This window comes from Halictus rubicundus, chromosome 6 (assembly GCF_050948215.1).
Source record: "Halictus rubicundus isolate RS-2024b chromosome 6, iyHalRubi1_principal, whole genome shotgun sequence".
In the NCBI taxonomy this organism is placed as follows: domain Eukaryota; kingdom Metazoa; phylum Arthropoda; class Insecta; order Hymenoptera; family Halictidae; genus Halictus; species Halictus rubicundus.
Genome location: NC_135154.1, coordinates 4,450,246 through 4,463,030, shown reverse-complemented (window position 1 = coordinate 4,463,030; position 12,785 = coordinate 4,450,246). Strand labels below are relative to the sequence as shown.

Sequence of the window (12,785 nt, the reverse complement as noted above, 5' to 3'; positions counted from 1 at the left end):
GGCGATCGAAGCCTCCGCAACAATATATTATTTTATTTAGTTATACGTTATTTGAAATAATCACGTTTTATTTTATTTGAACGAACAAATAATTTTCTTTTAGATTATTTCGTTATTCGAAATTTATTTAAAATAATTTTTAGCATCCGCGAAAGGTAGAACCGTTAGGTCATGAATAGTCGCATCAGACGATTCCTATTCAATAGAACGCGTGTTCGCCGATATTTTCTCCAGCACTGTAAATTTTGAATTATTGTCAATGTTAGTGTTACACCCAGTTACTTTGATTACAAACCCCCGTATTACTCCATCTGTCCTCTGCAGTCTCGAAGAAAATGCATGACGTGATTGTACGTGTATCGATTTTGGTGGCAGTCACCGATATTAAACTTCAAGCACTTCGACTGAATAAGCACACAGTAATTGTTTTATCTTGCCCTCGAGGTATCAGCTGTAATTTTCGGAGTGCCACAAGGCTTATCAAACCTAAAACAATTACTCTCTACGATGTAAATTTAAGGTGATTGGTCAAAGGCGAAATTAACATCCCGAATGAAGTGTTCTCATTAAGAAACCTCCAAATTATGCATGACTAGATGTTAAGGTACTTACTGAACGTCATTAGAAGGCGACAGGAAACAATTACGTATAGTATGCTAAACGGGAACCGTTCGTAGGGTGTATAGATTTTTTTTAGAACCGATTTTTAGGAAAAATGAAAGATATAAACATTGTGATGATCGGATGAACACGTATTACACATATTATGTATAATATAAAAATACAAACATGGACATATAATCGCATAATATATAAAAATATAGATGAACATGTTATGCATAATATAAAAAATATATAGACGAACATATTATGTATAATACAGACATATATAAATGGACATATTACGTATAATATAAAAATATATAGATGAACATATTGTGTATATTATATAAAAATATAGATGTGAACGAAATATTGTGTACGAATAATGAAAATACAAACTTTTTCCAAATAAAGATCTTCTTCATAAAATTTGTGATGTCGTAGCATCTTCAATAACAACCGAATCTCAATTCGGCCCAGTTACTATATACACCCTGTATACCGGTAATTATGAAAAATTCTAAAAGCAATGTCTACTATTCCCTTCAAAATTCCGACCAAATACGTAAGCTAGTAAAGTAATCCTTCTAACATCTCAAAAAAGTTCAAGTCGTTTGAACTCATATGAAAAAAAAGTTATTCTTTTTGAAAAGGCGTACGGAGACTTTTGATCGACTGTAAGTGCACTAATAACAACAATGCTTAAGATGGCTGACCATTGGCCTTAAACAGCTGACTAATGGAACAATTACTCTACAGCATTGCATAGATGAGATAAACGAATAAATATGATCGAAATTATATCGTGTTTGGTCTCATTTTAATCAGAAAAATGTCAAAAATACGTTGGTAAAGATTTCACGACGAAATAATTAAAAACAAACAAAAAGTTTTGACGTTAGTTCAGTATTGTCTCATCGATACACTCAATTCCGCATTATGTTTTACATCTCAGTGATCAAGCTTTTTCACAAGTATCGTGTACATTTCTTTTGAATGTATTAAGACTACATCCTACCATCGAATGCTGAAGAATTAATCGGGTAACGAAGAAATTACATCACGGCACGATCAAAGTATGTGTATCACCGGCCGAGCTTTCGATCACGAGCCACGAACGCATTCGCCATGGAAACGATGCCGGTATCTCATCCACAATAATTGGTCCCTGCCGGTAATTTTCATTAAACGTACGACAGTAATTGCCGTGGGGTCACGATTGGTAGAAACGCTCTATCGATCCACGCCTCGATAATGAGTGTGGTGGTCGCGCGTAGAACAAAACAGAAAAAAAATAACAAAAAAAGGAAACAATTGCTTGGCACTAATTAATCGCTGTTGAGAGCGTCGGGGGCATGGCCGCGTTCGAACGCCGGATTTTCAAGAGAACGGGACAGGAAATTCGACGACGAGAAACGAATGAGTAAAACCGACCGGAATGCCGGTGTCCCTCTTTTTGCCCGACCAGAAATAGGATTGTGGGTATCTGCAGTTATGTCGCGTCGATTAAACGACACAATGGCTCGAACTACGGTAACAACCTTCATAGTTCACGAGCTATTCCTCGCGTTAAGGGGCGGACGGTTAACGAGGGTGCAGGGAGGTGTTAAATTATTTATCAACCAGCCTCGACGGAGGATGATTTGATATCATCGCTCAGAATTATGTTACGCTTGTTGTCATTTTGATCGGAAAAATGTCACAAATGTGTTTAAAAAAATAATTAGAAAACAAAACAGTTTTGTCATTGGATTATATGTAGTATTGTCTCATCGATATACCTAATCCCTTGTCCTAGTGCAGTTCTTCCACGTACATCAAGATATTACCTTACTTTGGTGTCCACTTTAGTGACTTTAAAATTTTTTGGGTGTCCCGAAAATGTACTTCCTTGAATGAGGTGATTCCTAAGGTCATTTGCAGTAACTTTTTCCTTTACAAAAATGTTCTTCGCGGTTTTCTTAAGGAGTTATTAACGAAAAACACGGACCAATCGGAGCGCGGCTACAGCGGACATTAGCGTTACCATTGGCCGAGCCAGAATCTGTCCGCTGTGGCCGCGCTCTTATTGGTCCGCGTTGTTCGTTGATAACTCGTTAACGAAGCCGCGGAGAACATTTTCGCAAAGGAGAAAGTTACTTGAAACGACCTCAGGAATCAGCCCTTTCAAGAAAGTCCAATATTTTTGGCACAACCTGTAGCACACCAAAAGTTCCAGATTTTCGGCGGCAATCGCGAGAACACGTAGTACTCCCTCGCGGGAGAAGTTCGGAAATTCACTGCTAGAGACTATACAGGAACTCTATTAAAGGAACCCCTAAATCAATTGAGTTGAAACGAATTACAAGATTCAGGAAGCACGAAACAAATATAAATTCCGAGGGAGGACCTAGATTAATAAAAGTTAGAACGGCCAAATTGCCGCAGTCTCCCCGCCACGCCCGGAGACCGAGAACTAGGGCAAGTGTTTTAAAGGAAGGGCGGCGTTATACGTCCGCGAGGTTGTACCTGTTCATACCAGACGCTTCCCTCGACGTCAAAGATGAACTATCAAATTGAGGCGGGGCAAAGAATCCGTTAGCAATGCCGTAACGAAATAGTTCTGCCTTTGAACCGCGTTCCACCGACGCCGGCTTTAAGGCATTACTCAAATGCGTTGCACGATCCTTCGTCTTACGACCCACCAACAACCTAAGTGAAATACCCAAATATTTTTATTATACTCTATTCAATAGTGTACGGGCTTCATATACAACGACAGATAAATTACTTAAAGCGAGCCGAATTTTTTTTTCTATTCAGAGGATAGACTACCTTTATTGTTACAAAAATTCGAATTTTCTTTTTTCTATTTTCTTGTAGTTTCATGTGTATAGGATGTTTTAGCAAGAGTGTTAGAGAACAAATATTAAAAATAAAAGTCAGATTGCTACAGAGTCGCCAGATTAAGACTTGTCTCCCACTCTACCTTCCCCTTCCACGTCGCTATTCCCCCACGCTTCCGCCACGGCCCGGTCACGTGATGCGTTCCGTCTCTGTCGTGCATACGTCACAATGTCACGTGACTAATCCGGTATTGGTAGAGAGAGGGTAAGTTTTCCCCCTCAACAATGTCGACAGATCAAGATTTGTTTCCCAACTCTAATTTCCCCTTCTACCGAGCTATTTCCCCTCAATTCGTGCCCCCTCCCTTCATCTGGCGACACTGTCCCTCGATTCGAGTTAATTCCCCCGATCGCGATGTGGCGACACTGGTTTGCTAAAACACTCCAAGACAGACGAACCAGGGGACAATCTGCATAGTTTGTTTAGAAAACAGTGAAGAACATTGGATTTAATATTCAGGCTGACAAAAATGTGCTCGTAAATGTTTGTGACCATTACATTCGCGATCGTTGGAAATTATTATTAGTAATTTCCACCGTGACCGATACTAGGAGACACTTCACGATTTCTTAAAATCATGTTACCAAGGTATAATGTTGTTTTAAATTGATTAAATTGATTATTTTCCCCTTTTTTGGTTCCTAATACTGATAACACTGTCCAACAAAATTAAACTTTTTTCGAGTTTTGCAATACCTGTTGGGTGATTCTTATACACTTTGTCATCCTAAAACCGAATCTGAAAGTAGAATTGCTCCATCACGCAACGTTTTCGAAAAATGTTGGTTTTTGTAAAAATGCCCGATTTTGATACAAAACGACGTGTTACGCAAAAACTAAACACGCGAGAAATTTCAAATTTGAGTCCAGAGATAGAGGGGACTCTCCTCTACATATTCATATATTCAATTATATTTGTATGTACTTCCTAATAGTTGTAAATGGTTGTTAAAGTTTGAAAATGTGCCGACGCGGGTACTTTGTACGCTCTATTTTTGTATTTATGTGAAAAATCCTTTATCTAGCAGGAATTTACTATACAGGAATGCATTCTACAGACATTTCTGGTAAAGAAACCATTCACGAAAAGTATTTGGTTCCCCTAATGTACGAGAAGGTTCAGAAAATGTTAATTGACAGCGTGTGCGCGACGCGTTCGCGCCAGACGGCCATTGCAGCCTTTTCTCGACTCGCCAGGGCCGTTGCTATGCGTAGTCGACGTTGGTACCACTCAAGTATGTCTTTGCTTACTATGCTTAATTAAATACATTTTTTTTGTCTTTCTGGGTGCCAATCATTACAAAAGATTATAAAAATACGAGTTATATTCACATTTCATTGTGGAAATGCTTAATAAAGAAAATTGAACACAAAAACTTACCTATTTCTGATGTAAACAAATTAAAAATGTTTCCGCCTTGCTTTTTTTTTTTTTGTATTGGACAGTGTAATTTATAAATAACGCAGAATGAAAACATGAGGTATTCTTTTAATTTATTTAATAAAAATCTTGGGGAACTTGCCTTAATTGTACGAAGAACTGCGTTACTTTATCTTTCGTCGGTCGGAGCTGCGTGGAAAAAGGTTCTACGTTAGTTCAGCATATTTATTGATACATTACTGAGCCTCGGAGAAGGTAGTAACAACTTGGTCCTCCGCGTAATACCAGCAATCGAGACGCGGTGATATATTTGTCCAATTATCGTCATCGATTCTCACACCTGCAGGCGCGACAATTTATACAAACTTATGATATAAACGATACAGCTGACGTCGCATTAAAAGGATTGATAGTAAGATCGTACCGGAATATCGAATGAAAATACCGGTATCGTGCCGAGATTATTACCTTCAATAAATTCGTGCACGGAGAAAACTTTTGCTGATGCCGGATAAGCAGCACGAACCTACCGATTTTAGTATGGACAAGGAAACGGCTGGTTTTCAATTCACCAGTTCTAACGGGTATACTTCAACTTCCCTTCCTATGCTTTGCACGTGTACAGGTGCGAATTCAGATTTTTGAGGCCCGGTGATATTAAACCTCCTGTGATCCGAAAAAACGTTCTAACAAAACGTACAATAAAATACACGAATCTTCGAAAACTAAAATTTATTCAAACGATCACCGAACATCTTCTGTAAGGTAAGAAAGTTTATTTTACTATCTCATTTGACCTTCGATGACCTTCGGTGATAACTTTCTGAAATCGTCTCAGCACCGGCTATCATATCACGATTATAATCCGAACATTCTATTTAAAAAACTAGAGATAACCTTAACATGTCTTCTATGCCTCTCTCGCCATATAAAAAATGTTTGCATCACATTTCCCCTTCTATAGCATGCAAGTTTTGTATATGTATGTAATTTTTTTAAATATTCGGGGTGTACATAGCCATTGCCTCACCCTGTATATTTAAAGTTTGTTACAAGCAAAATCATTCTATAGTACGTAAGACTAAAACTTTAAAAAGATAAACATTTCATTCCTGCCTAAATTTTGTTCGTTATTTTGCCTACATAAGTGACAATCACTACGTTATTAAATCCATATACTACCATCAATTTATCTTGTACAACCGTCTTACAAGAATGCAGAAAAATCTGTTAATTAAGAGCGAATCGGAGTGGTGCATACAACGCACGACCATATATTATAGCAACGCAAGAAGAAAATATCGTAATAGTAACTTACTCCTCGTGAACCATATTTTCTGGATCTGTTACCAACAGGCTCCCACTTTTTCCGATCATCGCAAAACAGTTTAAACGAGAAAATCTCGATAATGTCGAGGTAATAAAAAGTACAATCAATTTTCTGTTTAATATTAAATGCACAATCGGACAAACATGACCCACTTGTGATGCTTTATTTTACAATTACGGAAATGCTAGATAAGGTAATTCGGAAGAAGATGCTAAATAACTATAACTTCGTATTAAGTCGCTAGATGTTTGCACAACTGTATCTCTACAGTCAGTCTCATAATTGATGGCACACACGTTAAGTCAGAATAACTTATTTTATAAATGTACCAAACGACTTCGGTTTTTCTGCCAAGCTAGATAGATCAGTTTACTAGATGACATGTAACGAAAATTTTGGAAAAAATGCGTTTAGTCTGGTACTTATATGTAGCTTGAACAGGTTGCTTTTTACAACTTTTTTTTTCATCGACATGCGGATCTTTATGCAAAATAAAAATTTTCTTCGCCGATTGTAATAAATCGAAACCAAGTAGAAAATTCTGTCTTCCATTAATAAATTTAATAAACCAAAAATAGTGTATCGACATGTTTCAATCCTTTTCATCTTTTCACTATACAGGGTGAGTCACGAAAAAAAGAACACTTGGTTTTCTCTTTTGGTATGAAGAATAATCAAAAGTTTCAAAAGTAAAATGAAACCGTTCAAAGGGGGCAATACGATAATATCAACAGATTTTGTGATTAATGGTCTTTTACGTCATTTCAATGTCATCGGTATTTTTTTATATGGCACTATGTATTTTTAATCTCATTATACGATGGCTAATGCTGAAACGAGTTCAACGAGCTAAGACTCTATGACCCTAAAATGATCTTGAGCCCAGAAATCGGAGTTTCATTACACAAAATCCCAACGTTTAGAATTGAAATTCCTGAGCAACTGGTGAAAGATAATCTCCATCTATACAAACAATACTCCACTTTGAAACATTTATTGTATCTATTGTAGTATCAGTTCATTAATAGACGTTTCAATATGCGTTATTCAACACAAGAAAAGATCGATTTGATTAGTGTGAATAATGAAAGTCATCACTGTGTTAGAGGAGCGATTTACGCAATTATCCGTCTCTTTCGAATTATTCAAATTTAATTAAAAAATTTAAAGAGACTAGTAGTTTTGGAAATAAAAGATTTGGACGAACGAAAACTGCAACAAATTCAGAAAATACGGTGAATGTTTTAAATATAGTAAATGTGAATCCACACATCCAGCAGTAGACAGCTCGCTCGAGAAAGTGGAATTAGGCAGTCAAGTATTCTGGGAATACTGCATTCTCAGAAATTGCATTGCTATCACATATTAGTTCATCAAAAACCTCACGGAAGAGATTTCAAATATCGTGTGAATTTTTGTGAGTGGATGGAAAAATGAATTTAAGAAATATGCATTATTGGAACAATAATAATCTGCGCTGGTTACGAGAAATTGATAAGCAACGGCAATGGACGATCAGTGTATGGTGCGGAAAAGTAAACAATAAAATAATAGGACCCCTCTTTCTGCCCTGTACATTAAACGCAGCCAGATATGTCACATTTCTAGGAAACTAATTGCCGGCTCTCTTAGAAGACGTTTCCTCAGGTATTTATACCAGCATGTTGTTCCAGCACGATGACTGTCCAGCTCACGCTTCATAAGCTGCAAAAGAGTTCTTAAATAATCAATTTTTAAATCGTTGGATCGGACATAGAGGAAAAGTTCTATTCTACTTTTTGTGGGGTAAATTAAAAAATGATGTTTATAGAGAACCAATCACAACGCCTGAAATCGTGCGAGAAAAAATTATTCACTCCTGTGCAACTATCTCACCTGAAACAATCTAAGGTGCAATTGAAAGTCTTAGTAAACGTTTTCATGCATGTATAACTCCCGAAGGGCACCACTTTGAACAGTTCATAAAATAAAAGTCGCATTTAAAATTGATGTAATTTTCTTTTAATTTCTACACTCAAGATCATTTCAAAGTCATAGTGTACAAGGTCGTTGAACTCATCTCGGCATTAGCCATCACATAATGAGATTAAAAAAACATAGTGCCATTTAAAAAAATACCGACGACCTTGAGATGACTAAAAAAACATTAAACCCAAAATCTGTTGATATCATCGTATTGCCGCCTTTGAACGGTTTCATTTCACTTTTGAAACTTTCGTTTATCCTACCTACCATCAGTGAGAATCAGGTGTTCTGTTTTTCTGAATTGCATTTGCCCAATTTTGTCATAGAAGTTTATACATGACATTCTGTATTTTTGTACCGTTTAATGTGTTGTGTTTATTTACAAAAAAAAAAAAATACAGTAAAGTATTGTCAACAGTGACGGCTTGTTGGCTGAAAAGAAGGTATTTTCCTTGGTTATTCTTACTCATGTACGAATGATTAGGGTACAATTTTACATATTTAACGAGCTTCGGCATCGTCCCCAACACATTGAAAATAACACTGCAGAGGCGCGAGACGAAGGTTACCTAAATGAAGAGCAGTACACACTGAATGGTTGTCGCAGCTACAGAACGTACAAAAGTATAACGATCAAAACTGCACAGTCTTTTGTGGTTCACGTTGTTTTCAAGCATGAACAATGGGTACTATGCAAGAAAATAGGCGAAAGTATGAAAAAAAATGTCCAATGGTGTAAACGTAAAGGAACGTCCGCGGGAAGAATTAACATTTCACGTGTAATGACAATGTATCGGAGTTCTGTGTCGTTTTTTTTTTTTTTTGCGGTGACGGACTGTACATAACGCGGTCGCATATTTCATAACGAAAACAAGCCCGAGAACGTTGACGGGGACGGCGTCGTGACGCAGAAAAATGGGAATGGAGGAGTCGTTAGCGTGAAACAGAGATCATTTCCTGTTGTGCTCCGTCTCGCTCGCGAAGAATATTCCGATAATGAGTATTCACGTCCTCAATGTTTGCGGTTAATCTAGTAAATGTTTCTTAATACGCGCGTTTGCCAGTTCATTTTCGCTACCTGCTAATTTACATTCAGTATAGAGCGATATTAATAACTAACGGTGCACCCTTATATTATTTAACCGAACGTTGAAACAGGAAAATAGAAAGAGATAACAAAATACTGAAGAGTTTAAAGGGAGTTTATTAAAACTAGGATCAGATTTTCGTTTTTTCTAACATTCTTTGAGATACTACGGTAAATTGATAATTATACAAAGAATTGTTTCCATTGAATTTTTCTTTTTGACATACACTGTGACTCACAGCAATATTCGAACTCTTTCGAAAAGACGAGAACTTTCTTAAGATTAGATTTGAAATCACTTGAATTTCGGATTAACATTACCTCAGGAAACCATAAATTTTTAACTTTTTTTATGTAGTCCTGTAGATTTTGACGAGAAAATGCCGAAAATACAAATCTTGATCCTAGGAAATCACTAGTTCAAAAGTGATACGTGTGTAAAGATGTGCGATTTTCAGCGTTTTTGATAGGTAAGTGGGCCGCCATGTTGGTACGTAGTGACCGTCGCGTGTCGCTTAACGCGCGGAGCTGCTAGAGTTAATGAATTTTACAGTGGAAGATCCATCTATTTCGTTTGCAACTATTGCGTGTTTCATTATTGCCATGAGATGATTGTCGACATTTTCACCAACTTCCAATCGGATAAGCCGAAATTAGAGGAGATTTTTTGTATTGGTTCGTGTTAGGTTTTTTGGACCCCCAGCCACGCAAGCGATTAAAAATTGCAAGTTATGTTTACAACTTTTTTTTATTCGTATGTGCGGAAAAGATATTTTCTCTCAAAGATCGGTGCTCTTCGTTATCAGCATTACCGCGTGTTTGTGGTGTCATCTAGCGGCTTCGCTCATTAAGCGATGCGCGACGGTCACTACATAGCAACATGGCGGCGCCCTTACCTATCAAAAACGCTGAAAATCGCACATCTTCACGGACGCATAATTTTTGAACTAGCAATTTGCTAGGATCGAAACTTGGATTTTCAGCATTTTCTCGCCGAAATCTACATCTATAGGATTACATAAAACAATGTTAAAAATTTCTCGTTTCCTGGGATAAAGTTTAACGTGAATTTGTTTTAGAAGTCAGAAGAATTAGTTAACTAACTAACGAGATAGGAGAAAATTTTAATGGTTGCTTTTTAAATATTTATTGAATTATATTTTAAATAGTTGTAGCTTCGAAAGAAGAAATCAAGTTTCTTAGTGAAGCTTTAATTAAGACTGAAAAAGTAATTCACAGACACACGTTCTCCTATTAGTTTCTATACTTGTGAAACTATACAATCATTCGATCGGAAGGGCTTTCTTCCGGTTCAGTGTCGGCCATCGAACTCACGTTTGCTTCTTTCTAATCGATTACCCACGTCGATTAGCTTGGTCGACCGTCCGCAGCTAAATTCGAGATGGAATCGAGCCTCTATCAATGTCTATAACCGTATCTCAGATCGTGATGTGATGTCAATCGGAAAATCAAGAGTCATTGATTTTCGTGAAGTAACAAGAGCTTCTCTGGTCTTGGACGATATCAAAAGAAAGGTTCTGTTTTGTAGTTTATTGGATATTGGAACTTTACAAATAAGAAATAGTAGTTGTACCCAATTACGAACCGTAATTGAAACTTTAAACGTGATTTTCTTGGAAACGTATATTCAAAAGGGATATTAAAAATGTTTCGATGAATAATGCACCTGTTTATATCGTTATTTTCTACGTATCCAGTACATGTAATGGAGCTTTCCTATACCCACATTATTCTCCGTTTGGAAATAAGAATGATAATGAAATAATAACTCGGTAGAACCTGGATTATCCGGACTCAACAGGGAAACACGACTATTTGTATATTACAAGTTACTCAGTTGCTACTCAGTCGTAGTGATAGGTTTAATGTTTATCTCTCACGTAGATTGAGCTACAGTTTTCTTTCGATATAAGACGATGGCTCGGGACGGCTTTCGACGTATGGCGGTTGGGGGTATCTATTTGGCTTGACGTTGTTCTTGAGTGGAGCGAGAGTTTATAGGTCCCATAGAGTGGTTGGCCATGCAGCGATATCTTTCTTCTTCTTCAAAAGAAGAAGAGGGGATAGAGATTTTCTTGTAGCAAAAAATACATCGTCGTCTCATATTAAAAGAAAACTGTACACTTGAAGCATGTTGGGATACCAAAGACTTCAGCCATCGGAGGTTTGGATAATCGAGGTATTACATTATAGTAGTATATTATGTAACACAGGCCTGGGCAACTTGCGGCTCGCGAGCCGCAGACGACTTCTCTCCCTAGTCCAGGGTCCCTCCGCCAAACTTCTGTGAAGTGTAGATGTACTATGCGTCCAACAAGAGATGGCAGTAAGAAGCTTGTTGGTACCAGCATATATTCGCAGTCACGCGGTCACAATAGGCAAATCATGAAATAGTTGATAGTGGGGGAACCGGTACACTGGTAGTGGGAGTCGTGAAGCAACAGCGGGGAAGAAGTTGCCCATTAAAGAACATTGATTTATGATTACGATTACCATGATTACTTTTCGTAATCAGAAAAGAATAGATTACTGCCTGACTCTGCTGTCAGGATTGTAGGTTGCAAACATGTTTAGATTTCAACGACAACCACTTTACAAAGTGTTCCATATTACCAACATTTTCTGTTAACGTACGTAGATCGTTTGGTTATCTTTGAACCTGCGTCGATAGGCAGCAACGCTCGAGACATAGACTCTATCGTAGAGGTTCTTTAACGCCTTTTGTATCAATGATACGGATCGAAACGGTAACTTCCGTGTGATCGCTTCTAAGGAAACTTCATTCGACGATTATAGTTAAATAGTGGAAAGTTCGGTAGCTTGCAAAGGAGCGGTAAAAGCCGTAAAGCGTAGCACAGTTTACGCGGGCGAGTTGGAAAGTCCTAAATGGCTGGGTATACCGCGTCGATATCATTCAGTTTCCAGCGAAAGAAATGGGGAAAGTTTCCTTTTCCGAACAGTCGGGATTGCTTCTTCCGGTTAGTAGTTCCGGGAGGCTACGTTCTTGAGCTTGATATCAGTGATTTAATTAATGCAATTACAGGAAGGATGGAGACGCGGCTACGGTATCTCGAGGAGCAATTGCAAAGAAGGGAATCGGAAGTCTCCGAACTGCGTACGACTCTCCACGAAGTCGGAGCTAAATTCGTTCAACTCGAGCAGGCTTTTAAAACTAACTTGCGACTACAGGCTAGGCGGGAGGCTCAGTTAGATCGTTTGAAAGACCAAGGTCAAGGTAAGTTTGTGATACATTGTCAGTTTGATTTACCACATTAAATTCAAACAATTTAACAATATCCTAATCAGAGAAAATGATATTAGCGTTCAGCTGCTGGCGTTTACGTAGAAAAGAATCGATGGAGACAATAATATCGTTCATTCATAAGAAAAGTGATGTAAGTTAAAAAAAGGAAATTTTACAGGTGAGCATTTGAAAATTACATAAAATTGCCAATTTTTTTATTGTATATAATCAACTTAGAATTGTAAAATAATTTGCCCTTATTTACATA

At 37.5% G+C, this 12,785-nt stretch overlaps 1 protein-coding gene across 1 annotated transcript in view; it reads left to right on the top strand.

The window, feature by feature from the left end:
* Positions 1-12,321: 12,321 nt before the first annotated feature.
* Positions 12,322-12,785, top strand: part of LOC143355024 (uncharacterized) — a 33,139-nt gene continuing 32,675 nt past the window's right edge. The window contains exon 1 of the mRNA XM_076789461.1: positions 12,322-12,508. Coding sequence (XP_076645576.1) covers positions 12,322-12,508 — 187 coding nt within the window. The remainder of the gene's footprint in view (positions 12,509-12,785) is intronic.